At 44.7% G+C, this 27743-nt stretch overlaps 1 protein-coding gene across 4 annotated transcripts in view; it reads right to left on the minus strand.

The window, feature by feature from the left end:
- Positions 1-361: 361 nt before the first annotated feature.
- LOC309346424 (ATP-binding cassette sub-family C member 12-like) overlaps positions 362-27743 on the minus strand; it is a 56987-nt gene continuing 29605 nt past the window's right edge. For 2 of the 4 annotated variants that reach the window (XM_081870157.1, XM_081870156.1), the window contains 11 exons: positions 27373-27510; positions 25702-25928; positions 22892-23029; positions 21815-22001; positions 16494-16583; positions 15545-15734; positions 13852-14011; positions 10933-11011; positions 7098-7211; positions 3459-3623; positions 362-1503 (listed from right to left, as the gene is read on the minus strand). In XM_081870157.1, coding sequence (XP_081726283.1) covers positions 1411-1503; positions 3459-3623; positions 7098-7211; positions 10933-11011; positions 13852-14011; positions 15545-15734; positions 16494-16583; positions 21815-22001; positions 22892-23029; positions 25702-25928; positions 27373-27510 — 1581 coding nt within the window. In that variant the 3' untranslated portion in view covers positions 362-1410. Of the gene's footprint in view, positions 1504-3458; positions 3624-7097; positions 7212-10932; positions 11012-13851; positions 14012-15544; positions 15735-16493; positions 16584-21814; positions 22002-22891; positions 23030-25701; positions 25929-27372; positions 27511-27743 lie in introns of those variants that run through there. The other 2 variants (XR_014158632.1, XR_014158633.1) reach the window with 2 other exon arrangements.

The following is a 27743-nucleotide window of genomic DNA, read 5'->3' on the forward strand; positions in this document are numbered from 1 at the left end:
TGAAACTGTTCTTAACCTGAAGCACCACTTTAGCTAATGAGGCCTTCTGCTGCTGCCGCCATGCTGCCGGAGCCCGATTTCTGTTCTCATCCTGAAGCAAAGTTCTTAACCCGAGGTAATATTTCTGGGTTAGCGGAGTCTGTAACCTGAAGCATATGTAACCTGAAGCGTATGTAACCCGAGGTACCACTGTATAATATAATGAAACAAGCTTTTGCTTGTAGTACTGTGCAGAGAACAAAAGCATATGTTTGCAACAGCGGGCATGTGCCAACATGAAACTTGTCTGTTGAAAAGAAGAAATCGGTATGTGATAATTCCAAAACCTATAACTGCAAGAAAAATGAATGAACAAGTGACGTTACAGTGGATGGTATTCTTTACTGCATACTTCAATGACAAACTACAAGAGTGCTTCCTCCATTGGAGCCTGTGTATCTTTTTCTCTTCTCTTCTTGGAAAACAGATCACATGGTATATAGAGAAGTGCTGGGCACATTGCAGCCAAAGGTAAGTGTCTGGTGTTCCATTTTGTTTTTTGACAATTGATTCCAGTTGGTGAGATAAGCATATACTTACGTTGTTCTGGTTGAAATCTATTGGACCCTTCAGGTGCTCAACAGGCTGGTTTGCATGGGCTCCTTTTATCCAAACACGACAGTGCATTTTCCTTCCAAGCACCAGGTACAAGCTAAAGGCAGAAGCTGTACCCAGCTAGGCTGCTTAAATCCCACTGTAGTCAATGGAATTGAAGAAGCCCATCTGCTTATAGTATGACAGCCAAATAGATGAATTGTTCCTTTGAAAACCAGCCGGAATTTTTCAGCTGCCTAAGTGATACGTGGTGGTTCCGATCCAACAGAGACCGGTTGCCACAAGTTCCACTGAAATCCCTGGGACTTGAGTTAGTTGTAACTAACTTATTGCACTGATTTTGGTGGGGCTCAGTCACAACCTACCTTGGCTGAGTTGCAGCCATTGTGACTATGCAGTGATCAGGTCTACATCATTTGCCTTTAAAGGTTGTATGGAACATACAAGGTTTAACTGTTGTGGGATGCTAAGGGTGAATACCCTCTGGTGAGTCTGCCCTCTGAAAATGTACTGATCCAACACACCATGTTAACAGGTTTCCCTGCAGGTGGGCTATATTTTTGAATGAATTCCAAAATCAGCAGTCCAATGCCATGTGTATTTGCAAAGTCCTTCTTGCTCCCCTTATTTAGTTCTTAGTTTCAGCTGCCCCTGGTTCTATCAAGCTTCAGAGTTTGCCCTTAAATGTGGCCTTCAGTGAAGGTTAGCATATTTCTTTGTCGGCAAGATGTTAGATATCTATTCTGTTCTTCCTGTCCATATTAAGCCTTTTTTTCTGAAGTCCACAGAGAAAGCACCATTCAATATTTTCATGTCCTAGGATCCGACGTTGCTTGTAGCAGCTAGGAGTGATGCAAATGCGGAATTGGGTTTTTGAAGGAGCTCATCCGGTTTGCCAAACTCCACTATCTGAAAGTCATTGGGAAAGAAATTGAACAAATGTCAGGTGCGTTAGCAAATGTCAAGTATGAAGCAAGAATACAGTGCAGTTGGGGTCGTTTTTTTATGACTATCCTATCATGTGAAAATTGCCTTGGGGAAGGAGAATAGCAATGATGGGGGGAATACATAGTAATAGGGAAGAAAGGATTTTCTCAGTTCCGTTCCTTTATTGTGGGTTTGCTTTGCCCTGGTTTCCAGTTGTCTGTCGGAGGATTTCTAAAATTAATTGTGGAGTGTGCAGTTTGCCTACAGCTTTCAGTTCCTTTAGATCCTTTAGTTTAATGTGCCCCAGTCTACATTACTGATGAATACGTGGGTTGTTGTTGTTGTTTGTTTGTGTGTGTGTGTGTGTGTGTGTGTGTATACACACACACACACACACACACACACACACACACACATATTTACACTTAAAAAAAAAAATTGGTAGCATCATTTACCCCAAAGTAAGCACAAAGACTTACCATTCCTGAAAATAATCACATTGCCTTAGAAGGCTATTTCTTTGATGTGCTAAACTTGTATGTTTTTCTGCCATTAGACAATATGAAGCAACAGGCAGCAAGGTGTTAGAGCACAGAGCTATGCTGCCATGCCAGCCTCTGCCCTCAAGTTTGCTGGAGGAAAATATCCCATTGCCAGCATTGAAATGGGATGGGAGAGAAATTCCATTCAGCCTCTGCGAATGGAATGCTGTGAGTGGGGTGAGCACCATCTTACCCTTTGCCTCAAGAAGAAAAGTGTATTGGGCCATCCCAGCTCCCTCTGTGAGGTTTCAGGTGTCATGCTGATTTCCAAAGCTGAGCTAAAACCGTATTTGCTGCCACCAGGAGATTTACAATCTTCCTTGCATCATCTGCAATCGGTGCCTCCCATTTAAAATAACCCACTATATCAGTCCATGCTGCTTACGTGAAAGATTGTCCCTATTATATCCCACCAATAACATCAATTTTTTATATTAAAAAAATGTCCTTGCCCTCTTTGGACACTCAGGTTTTGCATAATTTGGGCCTGGTGCTTAGCAATAGACTTCCAGGGCAGGATGGCTGCTCCCCTGTGGCCACTGGAGAGGCAACAAGAGCAATGAAAGGGCAAGGGGGAGGACATGTTACGACACTGTTCCCCTGGGGCAGGGGTGCCTAATCTGTGCCCCCACCCCACCCGATATTGCTGGACTACAATTCCAGTCATCATCCCTGAACATTAGGAGGCCAGCAGTTAGCCACACCTCCCCTGGAGCACCCAACAGCCTTCTCCACCAAGAGATGCAAGAGCAAAGGTCCACTGATATCATCTGCCTTAGAAGAGCTATGAGACTCAAAGGCACTGAGACTCTTGCAAAAGCTTTAGAAACTATGTTTAGAAGATAGCTCAATCCAAAACCAATTTTATTGGTCCTCAGTAGGAGCTATGAAGCTTATTATCATTATCATTCTTGTCAGGTGTTGGTGTGGTTGCTCAAGAGCAAACAGGCAAGACTCTAACCTGTCTTTTCCGGGCTTTATAATTAGTACAAACTATTTACAGTGCAGAGCGTTGCAAGTCCATGTCTGCTCAGTCACCAGCAGAATCTGGGAGTGGGCGGTCTTTATACCTTTCCCAGCATAACAGTCCTGTGACCCCCATCCTTCTCCTCCCCTCTCTGCACCCAAACCTACTGCGCAGAGGGGGCACTGGCAAAGGAGGACTTGCCTCCCCTCCGCTTTGCTCAGGCTCAGTGTAGAGGCTCTCCCTAGCATCTTCTGGTCCCTGCACCCGCTCCCTACTGGAGGTGGGGCTTCCCTCCTCGCCAGAGGAACTGCTTTGCAAGATCTTCAGAGGCTCCCTGTAACACAACTGCCCTTCCACCTCTCGCCTCTGAGCTGATGGCAGTTCCCTGACAATTATCATTATCATTATTTACTTCTATGGCTACATACCTTCCCCTTATCCATCACCAACACACGGTCACACTCCTGGATGGTGTTCATACGATGAGCAATGGTCAAGACAGTGCAGTCAGCAAAAGCTTCCCGAATGGTCTGCTGAATCTGCACATCCGTCTCGGAATCGATGGATGCAGTTGCCTCGTCGAGAAGTATTATCTGCAGGAGTAATGATGTTTGCATTAACAATTTTAGAATATAGCCACACATACACCCCAGCAAGCATTGCAGAATGCTGGTAAGTGGGAACCATCACATTTTCCCAGGCAAAATGTCACAGGGCTAAATTTGCCATCGCTCTTCCCTAGGTGGGGCACACCTAGCCATGTGTAAATATTAGGCCATGTGCCAGATTTGGTCGAATCCCATTCAGATGTTCCAGAGGTCAGCCAGGGCTTCGAAAATCCCCCGATACATTTCATAGCAACAAAGAAAGAGTGACCATTGGGGGCGTGTTTCTAAGACAAATTTACATAAAACACCTCATAGAAAACCTGGAGTTGATAATAGTCATTCCAGGTTAGCGTTTCCCAAAGTGTGTTGTGCATTCTCCTGGGCATACACGAAAGGGTTTCAAAGGGCATAAGGCAGAATTTTTATTTTATTTTACTTGACCATAGTTGTTTTTAGCTACACATGGCAATTAAAAATAGTATTATTAGAAGCATCCCCAAATTACTTTTGCTTGAAAAGGGGCAGGGCAGTAAAACTGAACTCTTAAAAAGGGGATATGAGGTTATTGTAAGTCTGGGAAATGCTGCCCTAGGGCAGATAATCAGAAGTTGTTTCATATACGAGAAGAAATGGCAATATATGAAACAGGAACATATATTAGATAAAATGTGTAACGTAATGGAAAAATGTGTATTAGGTGAAAAGTATGGTGTTATGCCCTATATAAAAGGGATGGGTATAAAAACAACATGGAAGGGAATGTGGGAAGTCAAATTATAAGAGAAACGTATAAGAAATTTGAAGTTGAATAAAATAAAAGGAATTGTTTCATATACAATAAACATCCAAACACATTTCAGTCCAAAACAGCCTCTCTCAGTGGGTCTGCTAAGGTCTTCGTTCTCATATACCATTAAAAAGAAAATAAAAATTTGATGCCTTTCAGTTCAATTCTCCAGACATAAAATAATGATAGAAAGCCAGTGGTGTCTCTGCTTGGGAAACCAGATACTGCCCTTTAACAATGGTGGGAGTAACAAGCAATACACATCAACATTCCCAAATGGCAGAGAGACACTGCCATGGACACAGACTTCGCAATGACTCACAGACACCCGTTGGAAATGGGCAACCAATTACAGCTTCCCAGCACAGAACCACCCGGTGAAACTGATGTGGGGGTGTGGGAATTTCACACACCTTAAGGTGTGCGTCACTGAAATCTCAACAGGTGCACCTTTCCTCTCCCCTACATGACACACTTCACCTGCCAAAAGCAGACATTCTCCCTTCTGCATGTTTATTGTGTTATTATAGTTATTTAGGACTCAGCAGGCATAAAAGAGTCCTGACTCTCACGCTCCCTTTGCAATGTGTGTAAACAGGAGCTCAGTGCCAATGGCAGTTACGGCCTTCGTTGAGAAAGCAGAGACAGCTTTCATTTGGTTCTTCCTCTTCCAGAAGTGACTCTGCTGGCATCCCATTATACCTTGTTGCACCAGCGGGACAGATGAGACAAGAAGGCCCTCCCATTGGCCAGGGTGGAACCATGTGGCTCTCCCCCTCCCAGAATTTCTTCCCTGAACTCAGTCTGGCTGCAGTAGAGGAAGAATCCAGGTGCCATTTGGCTCTGCCCTGAACTGCCTACACCAACAGTCATCTTGCTTGGTCATTCTGCAACTTCATTCTGTAACAGAATGAAGTATGTGCCACCTGTGCTTGGGAAAGAGCCACACCTTGGTGGTAGAGCATTTGCCTTGCATGCAGAAGGTCCCAGGTTCAATCCCTGGCATCTCCAGGTAGATATGAAACCCTGGAGAGCTGCTGCCAGTCAGTGTAGACAACACTAGATAGACCAATGGACCAACTTGGTATACAGAAACTTCTGTTGTTCTGAACTGTGTTAGAGATATAAGGACTGGGACCCAGAAACAAGCCTAGAGGCAGTGCAGCTGGTGAACACTTAAACCAATACTGTCCATGGGTTCACGAAGAGTCAGACATGACTAAACGACTAAACAAGAACAACAAACCAATACTGGGATTCATTATTAACTAGGGCAGACAAATCCGAAATCTTTTCAAGAAGGGGGAAAGGGCAATGGGGTGTGCTAGTCATCTAAAGCAATAGCACCACCTTGCTTTTAGGGTAAGGATGTCTGCTCAGGTAGCAGCACCAATAGAGAAGGAAGCAGGACCCACCCACACCAGACCCTCTGAAACATTTGCAAATATTTGCAGTTGCTTTGACAAGTTCCGTGATGGTGGTGTGTCATCATGATGAACGTGAAATGTGCCCCAAATTTATTATTATAGCTCTTGAACTGTGCTATAATTTCAGCAGTTTGTCATATTAATGAGGCAACATAAATCAGCGCAGCAGCACAAATAAAGCGGGGTGGAAGTATCAACACAGCAGGGGAGGAATGAATGGGAAGAACATTTGAATGAGGTCCAATAACAGAAAGTTATTGAAATCGGCTCTGGGGGCTCTGGCAAGCTCAGGAACGGAATGTAAAAAAGAACCCTGGCTGGATCAGGTCGAAGGTCCGTCTAGGTTCAGCATCCTGTTTCTTGCAGATGCTTCTGGGAAGGCCACCAGCAGGATTTCAAAAGGAGCAGGTCTCTCTCACTCATCCCTGCAAGCAGCTCTGCTGTTAGAGGCAGTAAATGTCCCTGGGTACCATTTGTTGGTGGGACGCGGGTGGCGCTGTGGGTTCAACCACAGTGCCTAGGACTTGCTGATCAGAAGGTCAGTGGTTCGAATCCCCGCAACGGGGTGAGCTCCCGTTGCTCGGTCCCTGCTCCTGCCAACCTAGCAGTTCGAAAGCACGTCAAAGTGCAAGTAGATAAATAGGTTCCGCTCCGGCGGGAAGGTAAACGGTGTTTCTGTGCACTGCTCTGGTTCGCCAGAAGCGGCTTAGTCATGCTGGCCACATGACCCGGAAGCTGTACGCCGGCTCCCTCGGCCAATAAAGCGAGATAAGCACCGCAACCCCAGAGTCGGCCATGACTGGACCTAATGGTCAGGGGTCCCTTTACCTTTACCTTTACCATTTGTTGGGAATCACAAGAGTGCTGCTGTTCTCAGGTCCTGCTAGCAGGCTTCCCACTGAAAGCAAGAACTCAAGAAGAGCCCTGCTGGATCAGCCCAATGGCCCATCTAGTCCAACATCCTGTTCTCATGGTGGTCAGTGTCCCTGCGTTGCAGTATTGTCTACACTGACTTGGCAGGGGCTCTGCAGGGTTTCAGGTGGGAAGTCTCTCCCAGCCCTAACTGGAGATGCAATTGGGGATTGAACCTGCGACCTTCTGCATGCAAGGCAGATGCTCTACCATGGAGCTACAGCCCTTCCCTTTAGAAACGAAGGCAAAGAAGGAGAAATGCAGGAAGGAGGGCCGAGGGTGCCTTATGCATTCTGGAGCAGTTGATAAACAGCGACAGCTCTGGGAACTCACTTTTGAATTTCGGAGGAGCGCCCTCGCCATACAGAGCAGCTGCCGTTGCCCCACGGAGAAGTTCTCTCCATTTTCAACCACCCCTGCTTCTAACTTTCCCGGCAGTTTTGAAACCTAGGATACAAGAGAAACGCTGCCATGATTATACATTTTATTTTTTGTTGCACACACAACAACAACAGGGCGGGAAACCATCTTTGACACAACATCACTGATCCCTGTCAAGTATAAGGAGATGGATGTGCAAGAGGGAAGAGGCAAAAGCTGCTTGAACGTTTGATGGCGGCAGGCAAGGGTGAGAGAGAGGGGAAGCAACTGAAGGGCAGGCAGAACGACGGAGTGATGTGAATAAAAGATCTGGCATGGAGACATTTTGGGATGGCGACCAGATTCTGTCTTGAGCAAACAATCAGCGCACAATGGTGATTCTGGCCAGGTTCAAGGTTCTTGTGTTATTTTACAAGGCCCTTAACAACTTGGGTCCCGGGTGGCTCAGGGACCACCCGATCTCTTATATCCTTGCTCTATCATTGAGGTCTTTGGGGAAAATCACTGTTAGTGGTCCCCATGGCTCAGTTGCACGACTCGCACCCACAAGGAGCCATGTGTTCCGTCTGGTGGGACCAATTTTGCACAGCAGGCCCCTCTCTGTTGAACATCTGGCACTTACGGAATGAATACTTTATTATATTATTATTCCATCAGGCTTTTTAACTGAACTCTTGGATTCTGTAGTTTTAACTCATTTTAGCCCTGTTATGTTGGGTCTCTTGCACACAGCTTAGAAATGAATGTGGTATGCAAACTGTTGAAATAAATAAAGGAATTAATGAAAAAATGAGAAATCGTATTTCGCGCGTGCGCGCGTGTGTCTGTGTATCTGTAAAACTAACTACCAGCCAATAGATTGACTCTCTCCCTCCCTCCCCCCTACTCTAACCTCTCTTTCTGGTTTCAACATGATTTGCTTCCCAAAGGATGGAGAAAACCTGTGGTTCTCCAGATGCAGTTGAAGAACAACTTGGGGTGAAAATCTCTCTCTCTCTCTCTCTCTCTCTCTCTCTCTCTTGCACATTTACACATGAGTTTGCATTTTTTTTAAAAAGTGAAAGTCCTCATGGAAATCCATCAGCATTTAAGTGAGAATTTCTTCTAATATAGACAGTTTGTTTGCAATTTTGTCTAACACACAAATTTTTGTGTAGCACTTTCCTTTAATATAATGCATCTTTGTATGTATTTCCATGAATATATGTGCATTTATATACAACCTTTACCCCAGTGTTTTCATTTTTGTAAAATTTGCCTGGCTAGAAAATGGCCTTGCAAAATTCGGAGAAGTGTAGATTTTGAAGGACGGCTGTGTTCTGCTTCTTGTATTGTTTCAGAAAGTGCAAATTAAACCAGTTCATTTCTAAATGTAAACCAAATTGAACTCCTCCTCCATTCCTAACTACAGCTCCCATAATTGGTCAACATTGGCCATGCTGGCTGGGGCTGATGGGAACTGGAGTCCAACCACATCAGGTTTCCCCATCCCTGACCTGGACCCAGAAGATTATTGGCTGCTGAGTCAATATCCCAGCTTAACCTGTTTGGATTTCCCTCCTCTCACATGGAGCACTGGTGGCAAAGCAGAACAACAAATTGAAATCCTGTGGCACCTGGGCAAATGCTCAGAGCAGCTTGTGTAAACATTTATAGTTTTACAATTAAAATGAAGGTGGGGTGGCGGGGGAGCCGATTTTATTAGAGCTGCTCTAAGGCTTTGACAGGTGCTACTGCCTCCAAGCGGGGATGTGGGTGGAGCTGTGGGTTAAACCACAGAGCCTAGGATTTGCTGATCAGAAGGTCGGCAGTTCGAATCCCTGCGACGGGGAGAGCTCCCATTGCTCGGTCCCTGCTCCTGCCAACCTAGCAGTTCAAAAACACGTCAAAGTGCGAGTAGATAAATAGGTACCGCTCCGGCGGGAAGGTAAACGGTGTTTCCATGCGCTGCTCTGGTTCGCCAGAAGCAGCTTAATCATGCTGGCCACATGACCCGGAAGCTGTACGCCGGCTCCCTCGGCCAATAAAGCGAGATGAGCGCCACAACCCCAGCGTCGGTCACGACTGGACCTAATGGTCAGGGGTCTCTTTACCTTTACCTTACTGCCTCCAAGCAATTCTCTGCTCATCCCATGCTTCTGGTTGGAGGAGAAATTGCAGGTAACGTAAGCTGGGATACTTGGGCAAGTGCCCATAGTCCTGCTGACCCAGGAATTGATTGACTCTAGAGGATCTGTTCTATTCCACTTCTTTCTAAAGCTTCTAAATCTGCTAAATTCCCAATTTTTCTCCCTTTTCTGCTAAGATTCTGTTGGTCTTCTGCCTACTCGTTACCTGTCCGAGCTACTAGATCCCTGGCTTTTGAGCCTGACAGCCTTATGAACACTATGAGGTATACATCTCTTACTATGTACAAGGGAAAAAGTTGTCTTGCTGTAGTTTGTGTGGTCACCAGTAGGTGTAAATGGTGGGGGTGGGGCAGCCAGGGAGTTGGAAATAGGCAGAGTTGTCTCTTTGCAACATGGGGGCTGCATTTGTACAACTGAAGGCACAACCCCAACACACACACACACACATATTTGAGCTTTCTGAAACAATACAAGAACCAAAACACAGCCATGCTTCAAAATCTACACTTCTCCGAATTTTGCAATGCCATTCTCCAGCCATCAATTATTTCTGCCTTAAAAAAAAAATAAAAAGAGGAAAGGACAATTAAGAATGTAATTAGTGAACATTAATTGTTCAAATCTTAAATGGGACTGAATATTAGCCACATTATTCTCACTACTGTTTTGGTATCTTGTGATTAATGATGCATGGTTAACAGGGAATCAAAATTTTCCATATTGTCAGGGGCTCAGACGCTGAGGCACAGGGAAGATGGGAGATGGAGAGCGAGGGGGAGGAATCCGAAGGGAGCGTAGGAGGGGACAGTGGTCCGAGGGATTCCATGAGCCTCTCCAGCGAATCGGAAGATTCACAGAGGGGAGCGCCAGTGGCCAGGGGCAGGGGGTCCCAAGGGGAACGCCCCAGGAGCAAGGGGGCAGCAGGGACTCCCAGAGCAGTAGTTGGAAATCAGGACCAGCTTCCCCACCAGAGCAGAGTGGGGGGGAAGAGTCCCAGTCATCGGGGCCAGTGCTTTCCCCACCAGGGAGAGGAGACGAGGCAGAGCCTACCACGCCTCCCTCAGAGAGTCGGACAACGGAAGGGAGGTCAGATCCGGCCAGTGTCACGGAAGAGGGAAGCAGTGATAGAAGTAGTGTAACGGTTAGGAGAAAGGTCACTGGGTTGGCGCGAGAAGCAAGTTCAAATGTACAGGAGCGCGGGACAGCAGAGAGTGAGGATTGGGAACCGGGTCCTAAAGCACGCCGGAGGCAGGGGGAGGAGCTAAGCGACTCAGCGTTGGAAGAGTCCAGAAAGGGCAATGCCCCAGAGGGCAGGAGGACCCAGAGGAGAAGAGAGCAGCGCAGGAGGTGGAGCAGGGCTAGGATCTTAAACTGGTGTGGAAGGGGCGGAGACTCAGACGGGACTTCGCCGATCTAGAGTTTAGACGTAGTGCTGCACGCTCTGGCTTTGAAATGGAAATTAAACTTCAATAAAGACTTTTGTACATAACATCAGCCTGGCGTTGGTCCTCTGTGAGCTGGGACCTAGAGGCAGCTCTGACACATATGCTGTCATTTTACATCTGGCAATAATAGATTAGATTGGGAAAACAAAGAAATACAGATAGATAGATAGATAGATAGATAGATAGATAGATAGATAGATAGATATAACATACTGTGTTTTTCATAAATGTTCTGCTCAGAGCTTGCCAAATTTGATCGTCTGTGTGGTCTTGAAACGGATCTAAGTTGTACCTGTAAGGTAGGAATGAGAATGAAAGAAACACATTGACCCTGTGAAAGAAAACATTGCCTGCTGCTGCAGTTCTTGTGGACTAGACCCTTGGATTCATTCTTGTTGCACAGGTGAGACTGAGGACAAGAAAGATGGAGGGACATTGTTGCCATGTCCTGTTTGTCAGCTTCTGGAGATATCTGATTGTTTGGAACAGAATGCTGGACTAGATGTGCTTTGGTTTGTTTGAGAAAGACAACATCTATGCTCTTAAGAAGTTATCTGTGGGGTATATCAGCCTCATATAAACAGCATGCATAGCTCTAGTTAAGGCATGAAGGGATTAAGATCATAGAGTAAACTGTCCTGCCAGGCTTAGCTAGGTCACACACCCTCACCTTGGGAGGAAGGGTTACCTACCAAAACTTTGCTCTTTCTCTTTTCCACCATGAAAACAACCAGAATGGATGTCTGGGCTAATTACTCCAAGCCAGACCGTGTGGGTTTAGCAAGCCATCTTTGTGTTTTTATACAAATAATTTCGAAACATTTACCAATTTTGAAGCTAAGTTAAACTGCTGCTGCTGCTGTTTGTTGCTGCTGCTGTATGGAAAAGCACATGAATTTGACCTTTGAAGAGTTTGTAAGTAAACCATTTTTAACTTACCAAACAGTGTGGTTTCTTTTTATGCTAAAGGGAAGTGGGAGCTTTGGAATAAACTTAGAAAGGGATATTTTAAAGGTCTAACAGCCTATATTTCCACACTTTACTTTGCTGCATGTTTTGTGATTTTAAACCTTTGCTGGGACTTTCTCACCAACAAGTACTTGCCCCAAAACAGCATCTGGGCATCCAGGGAATTCTCATTCTACTATTTTAAACCAATTTATTAACCATAATACCAATATTATTGGTGTTAGCAAGGTCATTTAAATAACACCAATGGAGTCCAGAGAGAAAAGAAATCCTGATAACATTGTACTGCATGACCATTGTATAAGATCTCCTTATTTTCCTGGAAAAAATACTCTATTTCTCTCATCTTCCTCCATGTGTTTAACCCTTGACCGGCTCAATGAGACATTATACTTTTTACATGCAAATACATAGAGTTCTGAAACTGAAAAGGGGGTTTCCATTGCCTTACAGTGCAATCCTATGCATGTTGACTCAGAAGTAAGCTCCACCACGTCCAATGGCACTGCGATCTGAAAGCCATTTACTTGGGAATAAGTTGTACTTACTTCTGAATAAATGTATTTGGACTTGAACCCCTTTACATACAAACCATGGCATTGACTATTTTAATAATGACTGGCTTATGTGTCCTTATGTCTGAGGGGTTGGGTTTTTTGGGGGGGCTGGGTACTTCTTAGGATATTTGTTTGACTGTGTACAATGTTCTGTATGCATGCATTTTTCTTTCTGGTATACTATAGTTTAAAGGAAAGGAAACACAGCGATACCTTGGTTCTCAAATGCCTTGATAGTCAAACGCCTTGGTTCCCAAACGCAGAAAACCCAGAAGTGTTCCAGTTTTTGAATGTTTTTGGGAAGTCAAACATCCGGTGTGGCTTTCGGCTATTATTTCCAGGGTGCCTGCACCAATCAGAAGCTGCGCCTTGGTTTTCGAACATTTCCGAAGTCAAACAGACTTCAAGAACAGATTAAGTTTGGTGCTTTTGTTTTTGCTATTTATTTTGTGTTTTAGTTTTTGAGGCTTTTTTGGTTAATTTGTTTTTGTGACTGTGTGGAACCTGATTCAGCTACTGATTGATTGTGTGACTACGGAAATGGATTAAAGTCAAACATCCAAACAATGACTATCATCAGTGCAGGTAAGAATTTTTTAGATATTTTTTTATCATATTCAATACAGCCTTACTTATTTTATAGTACAGTACATTGATTATTGCTTTCATTTTATGGATCAATGGTCTTGTTACACAGTAAAACTCATGTTAAATTGCTGTTTTAGGGTTGTTTTTAAAAGTCTGGAATGGATTAATCCATTTTGCATTACTTTCTATGAGAAAGTGCACCTTGGTTTTGGAACGCTTTGGTTTTGGAACAGACTTCCGAAACGGATTAAGTTTGAGAACCAAGATACCACTGTAAAGAAAACATACATATATCTGCATGTTATCTGGGAAGCAGAGCTCACCCCATCAGGTCTCCTCTCCCTCAACAGACACCTGGAATCAGCCATTCCATCAGGATGCCTCACTGGGAGAGATCGGAAGCAGGAGGCTCATTCCATCAGCTTTACCAAAAGACCAGCTCCATCAGGAACCTTCTTCCCTTGAACTGTGCCAGCTGATCATTATACGAATTCATGCCTGAGTTTTGATTTTCCTCTTCCCTCCCTGTACATTTTCCTTTGTGTGTCTTTTTTTTTTTTTAAGATTGTAAGCCTGCAGGCAAGGATTGTCTTTTTTAAATTGCATATTAGCCACTCCAGGAGACTTTTTGGCTAAAAAGTGCGCTACAGATGCTCTAAATAAATAAATAAAATAATTCCATAAATTGGTTTTCCGTCCTAACTTCCAATGCAAAGTACATACACCGCAGAGATGCCACAGCAGCCACTTGGTGTTCGCAGGGTCTGCCTTTTGATTGTTTACCAGAAGTTCAGGTTCTGCATCACTGTACCTTCCCCCCCTTCCTCTACGACCCAAGCCAAGAACTTACTGGGTTACTTTATGTAAACTACTTTCTCTCAAACTCCGGTCTGCAGCAGAGGGCAAATCATGTTGATGCTCTTCCCCTTCCCTTACAGAGCGATTTTGAAACTACCACTAGTTGGTTAGCTTTCACTTTTGCAGCAAAGGTTAATTTGATAATCGTCACAACAGCTACCTTAGTGTACCTACAAACAGAACGGGATCTTGAGGAATGACAGACAACTTGGTCCTTAGAGACTCCAAACTAATAGTGAGGATATCAACATTGTCAATGAGGATGGTGCCAGCAGTTGGTTCCGCAAGTCTGAACAAGGCAACCCCTAAGGAAGATTTTCCTGAAAGAAGAATGCAGCAAAAAAAACCAAATACGTGGGTTTTCATCCTACTGAAAAAGTTCTAGATCAAGTGTGCAGGATGGTGATTTCTGAGGGTAAACCAGCATTTCCCTCCAGAAACCTGAAGATAAGCGAGGGGCTTGGTTGGAGAACCCTGGGATGAAGATTGCATTCCATCATGCAATGAGCTGAAATCACAATGGGATCCAAATGGAGTCTGATTGTCTCAGATTAAGCCAAGATATTTCCTGATTCTGGGTGGGAGGGAAATGATTTAATCCAAAGCAATCTGATGAGCCCAGAAGGGTTTACCCATCCTATCCATATTCTACAAACACACACACAAATCATTTTATACTTTCAATGCTTTTTTCCATTTCTTAAGCCCATTTGTAAGGAGTTATAGGATGATAGGCAGAATATTTATTTATCTGGTCCAGTTATTTGTCACTTTTCAGAACTAAGCCCCCGCAAAGCAACATAATGGAGAGAAATTTGGAGAAGTGCAAATTCCAAAAGGAGAGCTGTGTTTCTGCTTGCATATTGGTCTAGCGGAATGCAAATTGAGTAGGTTCACATTAAAATGTGAACCAAATTAATTTTCCCCCAGTCCATAACAGCACGCATAACCAACATACAGGAAATAGCTGGTTGTGTGGTTGATAGATTCCGTTTCATGCCACATCATATATAATGAGCAGTTTCAAAGAGTCTCTTACTCAAACTCTTAAAAGCCAAATATTCCACCACAGTACAACATCAGACCAAGAAATGGAACATGGGACTGAATTATGTAGATGAAGGGGTGGGACTATGCAGATAGGGACAATGACTTGGCTGGATGGTTGGTGGAGTTTCATGTTACATAATATATATTAAGCAGTTTTAAACAGTTTGTCTCTTGTTTGGGGTGCTACCTAATGAGAGTCCAACTCAAAGTAGACTCATTGAAGTCAGTGGACATGGCTCACTGAAATTTATAAATTTATAAATTTCAGTGGGTCTAATCTGAGTAAGACCCTTAGAATCTTAAGAAGCAAATATTCCATCGCAGTTGTTTCTCCAAAATCCCATCATAGAACACAGTATTGCACCAAGAAACAGAACTCAGAGTTTAGCTATGCAGATGAAGGGGTGGGACTATGCAAATAGGGACATGCTTCCTTCTCAGTGATTCCCACTGGATTTGATGGGATGGGATCAAGGGACTGCAGTCTGGGACATGGCTAAAAGGATGGGAAAACCCATCACAGATATTTGATCTGGTAGGGGATGGAAGCAAACAGATGGTGACTCTTAACATACCCATTTACTTGCATAATAAGCACTTATGGAAAACATTGCCACAGAGGCAATACTTTTGCCCTGTGCTGCTGATATGGTGGGTGGCCTGGCCTAGGTCGATCAGGACCCGATGCTCTATCTTGAGCATTTATGCAGAGTCAGGGAAATACAGAAGCCCTCCTTCCACCCACCCTCCCCAGCCACAAAATAAGCAAATAAATCAGCAGGACTGAACTAAAAGTAACGCACCAGAGCCCGTCCGGCCAACAATACCGACTTTTTCCTTGCCATGAATGTTCATGTTTAGGTCATGGAGCACCAAGGGGCTGTCTTCTCGATATTTCATCTGGTAGTTCTTGAAGGTAATTTCACCCTGATCAGGCCAGTTTGGGGGAGGGACAGCAACTGCCTTGCCCTCTGCTGCTTCAGGAACACATTTCTGGAAGAAAGCAGGGCAGGGGGCTGGTGGGATTCATCCGCTATCATGACAACTTGGGTCACGGACTGGGCTTTTTTTAAAGAGGTGCAATGAGTAACTGAGCTGTGATAATGAGGGGTTGCGTTTGTGTTTACGTGGAAGTCAATACACACTGGAAATAATGGTTCTCAAGGGCTGTGGTGATTGTTGAGAATGTCACTTCTGATCTGACTTCCCTCTCCGCATCCCTCATAACGCTGCGCTGCATTGGTAGGTCAAACTAACGTGGGCCTACCTACAATTTGCACTATACACTTAAAGCAGCACCATGCCACTTTAATAATAATAATAATAATAATAATATAATTTATTATTTATACCTCGCCCATCTGGCTGGGTTTCCCCAGCCACTCTGGGCAGCTTCCAACAAAAGATTAAAAATACATTAAAACATCAGTCATTAAAAACTTTATACAGTAGTGGCTCACCCCCACAATGATCCTGGGACCTAGAGTGCTGGCACCTCATTTTCCTCACAGAGCTACAATTCTGAGTAGTTTAACAGCCAAGCTTCTTCCCATGATACTCTGGGAACTGTAGCTCTGAGAGGGGAATACCTTTTACCTTTACCTAGGGGCCTCCTAACAACTCACAGCACCCTTAACAAACTACACTACCCAGGATTCTTTGGGGGCTGTTCCATGTGGTATCAGACTGCTTTAGTACAGATAGGGCCTAGCTAGAATTGCTTTAAATACTCTCGCCAGGGGCCCTTCTTACCGTGATATATTCCATAATTTGCTCGACATGTGTAAATCGAGCTTCTGTCTCCGATCCCGTTCTCACACACACTTGCAGAAGTCCACTCAACTATGAAGGAGGTGAAGAAAGGAAGGGGGAAGGTCAGGAAGCTGTGCTGGGGGGTATTTAGCTATCTGTGCGCCAAACAGAAAAGCAGAAACATTTCAGTTCTATTCATTGCAATCGCTGCAGGATATACCAGACTGTTATTCTCCCACACGGGAACCCGGGAAGCTGCTGGAGTCAGCGCCAGTTTTGAATGATCAGGTGAGCTCCACCGCCCCACCACACTGTTGCTGCTGCTTCCCGGGAAGCATTGGGTGTGAGGTTGGTGTGGTGCGAATGCACTTGTGGAGCCAATTTGGTGCTCCCACTGGTGTGTCTGCACCTCACCGCCTTTCCTGTACTGGCAGTAGCATGACCAACCAGCGGTTAGGTGAGTGCCACCACCACACTGCCTGCTATTGCCTCCATGGAAAGAGTTACCCCTGCCTCTTGACCTCCCTCGTCCCATTTTCCTACTTCAGCTTCTACCTCTGATGCCACAGACTCTCCCCCCCGACCACTCACTAAGCCCTGCTACCTCTTCAGCTTCCGACAACTCCTCCTTGTCTTCTCCTTCCCCTCCCTCTGACCACTCATCGTTGTCCCACCACCAATTCCCAGGCTCTGGGCCTTCTTCCCCTGTGGGGGTTCCCCAGTTGGCTCCTCCCACCATTCTTCTGTGTCCAACTGGTCTATGGCATATGGGATCAGTTTCCGTACACCCATGTACAGTCCACGTCTTCAGCGCCTGCATGGGCTGGGTGTCGAGAGCACCTTCTCCGACCTTCCAATCATAGGAATGTAGGAACAGCAACACAGCATTCCCAAGCAATAGGTCCTGGTGCAGTGGACTCACATTTGCTCATGTGAGCACCTCAAAACAGCAGAGTAACAGAAGCAAATCTGTGGAGGTTTTGTTGCATACCTAATTTATTTCTTCTAATTAAACAAATAAAAGAACATAACTGCTATGTACTGAGTTGAATAGGATCCAGAATGCAGCAGTCTGATTGGTCCTAGAACAATAGGATTAGTCCACAGGAACCACCCAATCCAGCTCAAGGTAGAAGTGAATACACAACCTGATTGGCCTACAGGAAAATCCTGGAATTAGCCAATCACGTGGGGCCCATTGTGTAAATAATGTATATAATAATGTATATAAAGCCGACATTCTGGGGGAAATTCTATTCCTCCTCACCACTATGAGCTGAATAAAGAGCATGAAATCCACTCTTGACTCCGAGTATATTTCAATAACAAACATGTACGAGAGAAACAGCTCTCTCATACTGCCATCTTGTCTCTAGACAGATCAAAGAAAAAGCCACACAGTACTAGGGGCGGAAGTCTGGAAGAGTAGCTTCTGCCCCCTAAAACAAACATGATCCGGTGATCCTTGCAATGGGAGGAATGATAATACTGACAATCAGCTCCTATCAGTTCATTCCCAAATAGGTGTGTTTACCCATCATCTCACAACCTGTTGCTTATCCAAATTTGGCTCTACAGCCAGTGGTGGAGCTAACCGCCCGGACACCCAGAGCGGTGAACATGCCATGCACCCAGGGGGCAGGGCAAGCTGCTGAGGGGGGCGACCAGCACAGCAATCGGCACACGGGGGGTGATTCGGCGGTTGGCATCCAGGGGAATGATTGGCACCCAGGGGGGCAGCATGGTGATCCGCCCAGGGGGGATTTTTTCACACACCGCTCAGGGATGACACCCGGGGTGTGTCGCCCCACCGCCCCCCTTCCTACGCCCCTGTCTACAGCTTCTGGGATGCCCCCTCTTCATTCATGGATGGCTACTGGGTGAAGCAAAGTTCAGGAAATATTCAAAGCGAAAAGCAGGCTAAGGAAAAGAGAGTGAGTCACAGGCCCGGCAGCAGCACTCTCGAACAATGAACCCCTGAGGCCATTTCAGAACTAGTTAACAACTGCCCATGGAGAATGACTAACTACAGGGCTAGAAATATATATATATATCGTTCACAATTTGACTTGAGGGGCCTATGCTCTGCTGGCAGGTCTGCTGACTCCCAGGAAAGAGCTGTCCTTTCGGAAAGTGAGTTGAATAAAGGGATTTGCAATTTAGCATGACCAAAATAAAAATAAAAATGCCTCACACTTTAGGGAAAACAGCACCAATTTAAGCTGCCTTTTCCCCCTATGTGCTAACGTGCATAAAGCATAGACATGAGCGACACATCATTAATCCTGCGATAATAACAGATGGCTCCTTGCATTCACTGTATAGAAGCTTAAATGTCAGGAACAGAGTTTCTGAGTCAGGATGAGGAAAGGTTAAGCCAACAAATACAGGCAACCATTTGTTGCGTCTGAGAGATCCATTACAACTGGAAATGTATTTCCATCACTAGTCTGAGAGTGTAAAGGTTAAGGATGCAGAAAAGGGGTGGGGGAGCATATGATGAGTGTTTCGCGATAAGGATGCTTAAGACGACTTAAGAAAATAACATATTGATCGCCATGTAAGATGAAAATCACAAAAGAAAGATCCTACTGCATTTCTTTGCCCCAAGGAAAGGTTTTGTAGCACCTGGAAAAAAAAGAAAATAAATGGAAGGTCACTGACTTCAGGCATTCCAAGGACCCTCCATTCCTGAGGGTCAGTTCACACAAATTTCTGGAGGGTTGTGGAAGATGGATCCCCACCTTGGCTGTTTTCCAGACTACTCAGATGATTCCGTAAGAATCAATCACTTGGGTCAGGCGATCACTTCTGACACCGATCTCACTTGCTCCAGGAATAACCACATCAGTCACTCAACTGTTGTGACTGCTTCTATGGATGCCACAAATTTTGGACCACTGACATCATGTGAGGAAGGGCGGCAGTTCGGTGACCGAACACATGCTTTGCACTTAGAAGGTCCCAGGTTCAGATCCTGGCATCTCCGGTTCAGAGAGGATCAGGTGGCAGGTGATGCAAAGGACCTCTGTTTGAGTCTCTGAAGAACTGCTGCCAGTGAGAGTAAAACAACACTGGACTAGATGAACCAATGGTGTGCCTTAGTAAGAAGGTTTTTTATCTACAGATAGTGGTGGCTGATTCCTCTTGGGACTGGTAGGGGGAGTGGAAGGGAGACCAACAGTAGGTGGAGCCAGAGAAGCCTATAACAGGCAAAGCCAACTATAGGCAACAACCAATTTACAGTACATGCGTCCACTTGTGTGGTGTAGTGGTTAAGAGCGGTCGACTCGTAATCTGGTGAACCGGGTTCGATTCCCCGCTCCTCTGCATGCAGCTGCTGGGTGACCTTGGGCCAGTCACACTTCTCTAAAGTCTCTCAGCCCCACTCACCTCACAGAGTGTTTGTTGTGGGGGAGGAAGGGAAAGGAGAATGTTAGCCGCTTTGAGACTCCTTAGGGTTGTGATAAAGCGGGATATCAAATCCAAACTTTTCTTCTCTTCTTATCGTGCTGAATCCGGAAGCTTTTCAAATGGCAGAAACGGCATTAAAAGAGCTAGACAGGGCAAAAAAAGGAGCAGAAACAGCCCCTAGAAATCCCACAAGCCTTTGCAAGTGCAATTCCAGGAGCTCTTACACTTACTGTTGAGGACTGTGGAGAGTTGGAGTTTGGTCAAGGAAATTCAGAAGGAGTCATTGTGGTGGAATTTGGCAGTTTGACAACTGGTAAATGCTGCTGGTTTTCCCAAGGGTTTTCCCAAGGGTTTCCAGAGTTTTAGAGGGTGTTTGCAGGCTTTTCTAATGGTGTTTCAAATATAAGAGATCTCATGTAAACGTGCGGTGCCTCGGAACGTAACCTCTGTGTAAATTGGGAGTTGCCTGTAATTCTGGTTTCATCCATGTCCTCCTCCAAGTTCTACAAAGGCAATGCAGAGATTGAGGAGAAGGAAGCTGCGGCCGTGGTGTGGCTGGAAGAAGGAGGCAGGCATGAGGGGGCTAGCCAAGAGGAGAGTGGTGGGGCAGTGTCCCATTTGCCCCAATGGGCCAATCTCCACCATCTTCAGATTTGCATCTTCCCATGCATGGACTCAGGTCCACTTCACCATTTTATTTGGCCGGGTGGACACCATAGAAAGTGAAACAGTGACACGTTTCAAAGTACTGGAGGGCAAACAGTAAGCAGGCATGTGGCAGGATCCTCAATTGTCTGCAGCTCCTTCAGCGTGGATCTCCTGTGTGTTTTTGCTAACACATGCCTCCTTTTCACACTTTTAACAGCTGCCGAAAACTCCAGAAAATGCACAGAGGCACAAACTGCCCCATGTACCATGGCAAAAGAATACCACAAATCTGTACATTTTGGAAGAGCAACAAACTAGCTCCCCCAAAACAATGTGTTTAGCATTTCAATCCGTGCTTGACATTAGCAAGAAGGGGTTAGATTGCAAAGCTAACTCAACCAGATGTATTTGAAGGATGCACTTTGCATATCGGGGACCCAACAGCTGGGCTTACAAATACAGCAAGAAAATATGTTCTGTGCCTATTAAAGCGGTACAGTTGGAGGGCAGGTTCTTTCATGGTTGTTTACCACTTGGGCCTCTGTTTGCATTTATTTAAAGGCAAAGCTTTCTAATGCACACTTTCCAGAGCAATGCATAAACCGAAACACAACTATCCCTTCTCCAAAAATTTTAGCACAGTTGTCCAGCCAAGGAACATGTGAGGAAATGTATACACTAGGGCATAGTGTGCAAAAAGTACACACTATCTGCACTTTCTGGAGACAATTGGTGACACTTTGTTCCAAAAGGCTTTCCCAGCTAGATAAATGGGTCTTTGCCACGAGTGTCTACTTGTTAGGGTTTCGGTCTTGTTTTAAATTTATTTGATGTTTTAAGATGCTTTTTTAATAATCTTGTGGGCAAATTGGCTCAAGACAGTTGTTTAGAAGCCAATTAAATCGATGATAATAAAACAAACAAATAAACTAGTGGAAAAATACATAAAACATGCTATGGTAGAGGGAAATTGGTTTGGAAAACTGTGTACATTAGGTGAAAAACACATACAGAAATGTTTATGTTAAGAGGAGAAATTTGAATTAAAATGTTGATGAATATTCACGAGGACTTTTTTTAAAAAAATAATAATTGCAAACTAATGGGGAAACATGGAGAACTGAACTCAAGGTTGGAAAAAGGAGAAACTGAAACAGACAGGATCCTTCCCACCCTACCCCAGTGGTGCATTGGGCCACTTCAGGTCTGATTTGGAGTGTGTCGGAATGAAGCTTGAGCTATCCGGGCGATTCACTTACCTGGATAGTGTAAGACAAGGCCAAGCCTTTTTCTGCAGCGCTGATGGAAGAAGGGCTGAGGACGACAAAGAGGGCGACGATCAAAGTCATGACAGTCATGAGCATGTCTGTCCTCAACGCAAACCACCGCAGCGCATAGTTGAACAGCATGAAGTGGCTGGAGCTCTCGTCGTTCAGCTTTCTAAAACTGGAACCAAAACCAAGGATAGTACTTAGCAAGTTGGCCCGAGTTTGGATCTGTTTTTAGTCTACTGCTTTTTGGCTTTTCGGAAGCCTGAAATCGTTGTCGTCGGTTCTTCTTTTCAGTAATTTTGTTATTTTAGCTTTTTTGTAAACTGCTTTGAGGTTCTTAAGAAAACAGTAATCAAGCAGTATATGAATTTTATGAAATAAAAGCTTTCTCTAGTCAGTTCATACAGAACATGAGCACAATAGCATACAACCATTGGGATTAGTAGCACTTGAGGGTCTTAACTTCTATTATTTTTTTCTTATCCTTTCCCCCTGTGTGTGTGTGTGTGTGTGTGAGAGGGAGAGAGAGAGAGAGAGAGAGAGAGAGAGAGAGCGCACACAAAGGGCAAACTGTGTTTTGCAAACCAACTTCAACGCCTGGCTTAAACATAGGAGGAGCCATGCTGGATCTGGAAACTAGGATGGTTAAGTGCCCTCCTTCTGCTGGTAGACTCCAGGTTACAAGGGAACTGGAAGAAGACTCATGGACAGGTTGAATAATTGCGATTTAAAAACCAGGTCTTGACAATAGCTTCATGCTTTGCGTGGGTGGGGAGGGTTATAAAGGGTGCAAATGAGGTTATCACTTGGCTGCACATGTAACAATTTTCTTCGAGACAATGCTAAGAATTTGTGACGTAATCTGGAAAGCTTCCCCACAGCTTGTCATTTCCCGCAAATGAAAAGCCACGGGACGCCAGTGCTTATGGAGCGGCTTCATCTATGGCCCGGCAGGTGGGAAAGATGCAGGATTGGTGGTCAAGAGAAGAAGAGTGACACAGCTTGATCTGCCCCATCTGAGGGACCGAGACAGAAAGAATGTGACTTTGGGGCCAGGCAACTTACCGAATGCTGTAGTTCTCCTTCTTATTGTATGCGTGGATTGTGCTAAGGCCTGGGACAGTGGACATGATCATGGAAAGCCATGGAGACTTGCTCATGTTTTCAAATCGCTTGAGCTCTCGGATGGTGCTCTGGAAAACCCTGCAGCAAAATGCAGGTAAGATTGCACAGAGTTAGATCCTGGCTTTGGAAGGGGACTTGGAATCCCTTCCTACTGAATATTCCTAATGAGTATTCTGGATTTGCAGACTTGAAGCAGTTGGCCACCACCCCACCCCCAAGAGAAGTCTTACAGTGCAACCTCAGACCTGTCTCAGAAGTATGTCCCACAGAGGGCTCATCCACACTTGGGCTTGACCCTGTGTTTTGAACATATTGTGTACCAACTGATTTCTCTGGGTTTGAGAACTTTTCTTCTTGTTCCATATCGGAGCCTTGCGGAAATCCAATCTTACCCACTAAATCAGATCCTGTCAGATATGCAGAAAGAGAGATTCTGCTTAACTGAGATTCAGTTCACCGGGATTTTCGCAAGGCATCGCCGCGGAACAACGAGAGAAGTTCTTGGAACCAGGGGAATTGAATTAGTAAACAATACAATCAAAATACAGGTCAAGCCAAAGTGTGGATGAGCCATGGGTTCCATGGGGATTTCTCCAGGAAAGTGGGTGTAGGACTGTAGACTTAGGCCAGACCTATTTTAATTATCTGTAAGATAATTATCTGTAGGATAATGAATTTATCCTGTACATAAGGTCTCTGGGCGGGTTAGGAAAGCATTGTGCATTTGTGAAAACAAGGGAAATGATTCCAAAGGGAAGCAGCACACAATGGGTTATAGAAAGCAGACTGAGGTGGGTCTTTGAAGCATACCTGAACTGCAAGAAGCTAAGCAAATAAAGTGGAAGCTACAGAATGGAGATCCTAGAGGCACCTTTGTGGGGAGGGACTTCTACAATTCAGAGGATGCATCTCTCAGGCTATCATTCCTCACTGTGGGTGGCAGGAATGCCAAGAGAGCTGACTGCTGACCTCAGCACTGAAAAAGTTCAATTACAGTGGTATCTTGGTTCTCAAACTTAATCCGTTATGGAAGCCCATTCCAAAACCAAAGCATTCCAAAACCAAGGCATGCTTTCCCATATTTTTTTTATATAATATTTTATTAAGTTTTACAAAGAAGAAAAATTAACACACCAACAAAAAATCCACAGATATCACAAAGAAAAACAAGAGAAAGAAAAAAAAGAAAAAAAAGCAAACACATAAAAAACAAATTTAGCATAAAAAACTCTCTTTCAGGTTTGTACCCTTCAAAACCTTATTTCCCTTACTTCCACCCGCCTCCCTTTCTTGTATTCCACTTAACAATTAATTCAGCAAGACCATTCGTTATTCATTTTCGTCCTTTATCCCTCCCTTTTACTCTTGTTTATCTTAATCACTAGAACCCCTTCGTTTCATTTTCAATGTCCTCAACATTCATATATTTTACAATGTTTTTGTAGGTAGACTTTAAACTTCTTCCAATCCTCTTCCACCTACTCTTCTCCTTGATCTCGGATTCTGCCGGTCATTTCTGCCAATTCCATGTAGTCTATTACTTGCATCTGCCAATCTTCCAGGGTGGGTAGATCTTGCGTCTTCCAGTGCTTTGTGATAAGTATTCTTGCTGCTGCTGTAGCATACATAAAAAAAGTTCTATCCTTCTTTGGCACCAGTTGGCTGACCATACCCAGGAGAAAGGCCTCTGGTTTCTTCAAGAAGGTATACTTGAATACCTTTTTCAGTTCATTATAGATCATTTCCCAGTACGCCTTAACCCTTGGGCACGTCCACCAAAGGTGAAAGAATGTTCCTTCAGTTTCTTTACATTTCCAACATTTGTTATCGGGCAAATGATAGATTTTTGCAAGCTTGACTGGGGTCATGTACCACCTATATATCATTTTCATAATATTCTCTCTTAAGGCCACTCTTTCCCATAGAAAGTAATGCAAAATGAATTAATCTGTTCCAGACTTTTAAACACAACCCCTAAAACAGCAATTTAACATCAGTTTTGCTACCTAACGAGACCACTGATCCATAAAATGAAAGCAATAATCAATGTACTGTGCTGTAAAATAAATAAGACAGTATTGTAGATGATAAAAAATAATATTTTTTTTCCTTACCTGCACTGATGATAGGCATTGTTTGGATGAGGGGCTTTTATCCATTTCCACAGTCACACAATCACCCAATCAGTAGCAGAACTGGGTTCCACACAGTCACAAAAACAAATTAACTGAAAAAGCCTCAAAAACAAAAACGCAAAATAAAAAACAAAAGTGCCAGACTTAATCCTTTCCGGAAGTCCATTTGACTTCCGAAATGTTTGAAAACCAAGGCACAGCTTCTGATTGGTGCAGTGCCCCAGAAACAATAGCCGACAGCTGCATTGGACGTTCAGCTACCGAAGAAAAGTTCACAAATGTGAACACTTACTTCAGGGTTTTCGGCGTTTGAGAACCAAGGTGTTTGAGAACCAAGGTACCACTGTAGTTGGGATAAAGGGGATATCTGGGGGATTAGAGCAGCCCAAAATGGAATCTGTCCCTTAGAGACTGTGTTCTGGAAAGTCTTCTGGGGGGACTACAAACTGACAGGAGGGGAGGGTAGAATTAGAGACCAGTGGGTCCCCTTAACTTGCAAGGGGCAGAATGAACACACCGATCAAATACACCCTGCAGGGTTGTTGTTATGTTCAAAAGAAATTCTGGGGTAGGAAAAACAACCACATACCGGGGGGGGGGGGACGTCCAACTTACTGGAAGAGTAGAATGAAAAGAATCATTAGGACAGCGATTCCAATTAGGAGGTAAGGAAACACAATGGCGACGATGACAATGATGGAGAGGACCATGAAAAGCTGCTGCAGAAACATTTCGGCATGAAACGGAAGCCGCACGTCCAGTTCGTCCATATCTTTAGAGAAGCGGTTCATTACTCTGCCAGTGGGCGTCGTATCAAAGAAACTCATTGGGCTCCATAAGATCTGCGGATAAAAGGGGAGGGTGCGGTAAAATGACAACAACAAATTGGGATGGCAGACATGTCTTTTGTGGCACTCGGTGTTTGGGATCACAGATCTGTGCCAGCTTAATGTGAGCTGTGGTGTGAATACAGCATTGGGCTGTTGTTTTCGTTTGGCGGCTGGGGTGGTGGTAGTGGTGGGGTCTTGTTTGTAAATCAAACTTGAAAGGACAAGCACCAGTCGTGGTTTCATTTCTCACCACAGCCCCCACAGCTGTTATGGAGAAAAAACAAAGCGTGCACATGAGAATCACAGCACTGCAATTGCAATAGTGGGGATGTAAAACAATTCTGTTCAGAACGGGAATGGTTTCAAAATGGGAGGAATCCCTGCCGTACTAAAATGTAAAATGGCAGAGCAACCCATGGTGGGAGCTCGTGCAGTCCAAGCATGACCAGGCGCTTCAGCAAACTGCACTAGGGTGCAGGGGAAACCAGGGGGCAGGTGAGGTCCTCTAAGATTCTCTACCTGGCCCTGAAACTCTCACCAAGTCTCTCCTCTCCCAGGCAACTCTCTCCACTGAACGTAGGAGCAGAAGAAGAGCCTGTTTGATCAGACCAAGGGCCCATCTAGTCCAGCATCCATTTCTTCTAGTGGCCAACTAGATGCCCTATTGGAAGAGTTTGGATTTGATATCCCGCTTTATCACTACCCGAAGGAGTCTCAAGGCGGCTAACATTCTCTTTTCCCTTCCTCCCCCACAACAAACACTCTGTGAGGTGAGTGGGGCCGAGAGACTTCAGAGAAGTGTGACTAGCCCAAGGTGACCCAGCAGCTGCATGTGGGAGAGCAGAGACGCAAACCCGGTTCCCCAGATTACGAATCTACCACTCTTAACCACTGCACCACACTGGCTCTCTGGAAACTTGCAAGCAGGACAGGAGCACAAGAGCACTCTCCCCTCCTGCGGTTTTCACCAACTGGTATTCAGAAGAAGGACTGCCTCTGTTCAAGTAGCTTTATTGGTTGTTTGCCCAGGCCCAGCATTAATGGTCATTATAGTCAAGTAACTGATGGGGTCCACGGATAGCTCAACAGAGTGCCTAGATGCCACCATTCTGTTTAGCTAAAACATGTGCCCAACACCTCTCTATTTATGGTACCCGCCTTCCTTCTCCCTCTTGGTTTCCCAGTGATCATCCCAAGGAGTTATCACAGATGTCTCTATCTTCCATTCTCAATACTTCCAAAATCCAGGCCTGCCATTTGCCACCTAGTTGTCGATTTTTCTCCGCTTTTGGGTTGCATGCTAAAATGCGGTGCTGTTCTGAAAGCACACCTTTCATAATTTCTAGGTAAAAAGAGTGACCCGTGACTTTCTGACAGCACATAATTGGACGATAAAAATCAAGCCAGCTTGTTAAATATGCAACAATCCTGTTTGCCAGCTGGAGATTTGCGATACCTTGTGAAACATGGTGTCGTGTAGTCTCGATGACGCCCGCAATGTTGTCTTAGTGAAAACAAAGCCTTTGATGAAGCTCAGGATAATCATGGAAACGATGCTCATTCCATAGATGAGTTGGTAGAAGCTGTAGTTTGCCTTTAAGGAATGGATTTTCAAAGAAAACTATAATTGAGATCAGATTACTTTTCTCTCTCTGAAATAATGACAAATTGAGACACAAGAACATGGGGCAATTATCAGGACTTTATAATGAGATAAAACTCCATCGGGAAAGTTAGTGATTTCGATGAACAGAACAAAACCCAACTGTTTTGCAGTAAACATTTAAAATATATGGCAGAGTAGGAACTCTGCTTACCGATATAACT

This window comes from Podarcis erhardii (assembly GCF_964252035.2).
Source record: "Podarcis erhardii genome assembly, chromosome: 7".
NCBI classification, from domain to species: domain Eukaryota; kingdom Metazoa; phylum Chordata; class Lepidosauria; order Squamata; family Lacertidae; genus Podarcis; species Podarcis erhardii.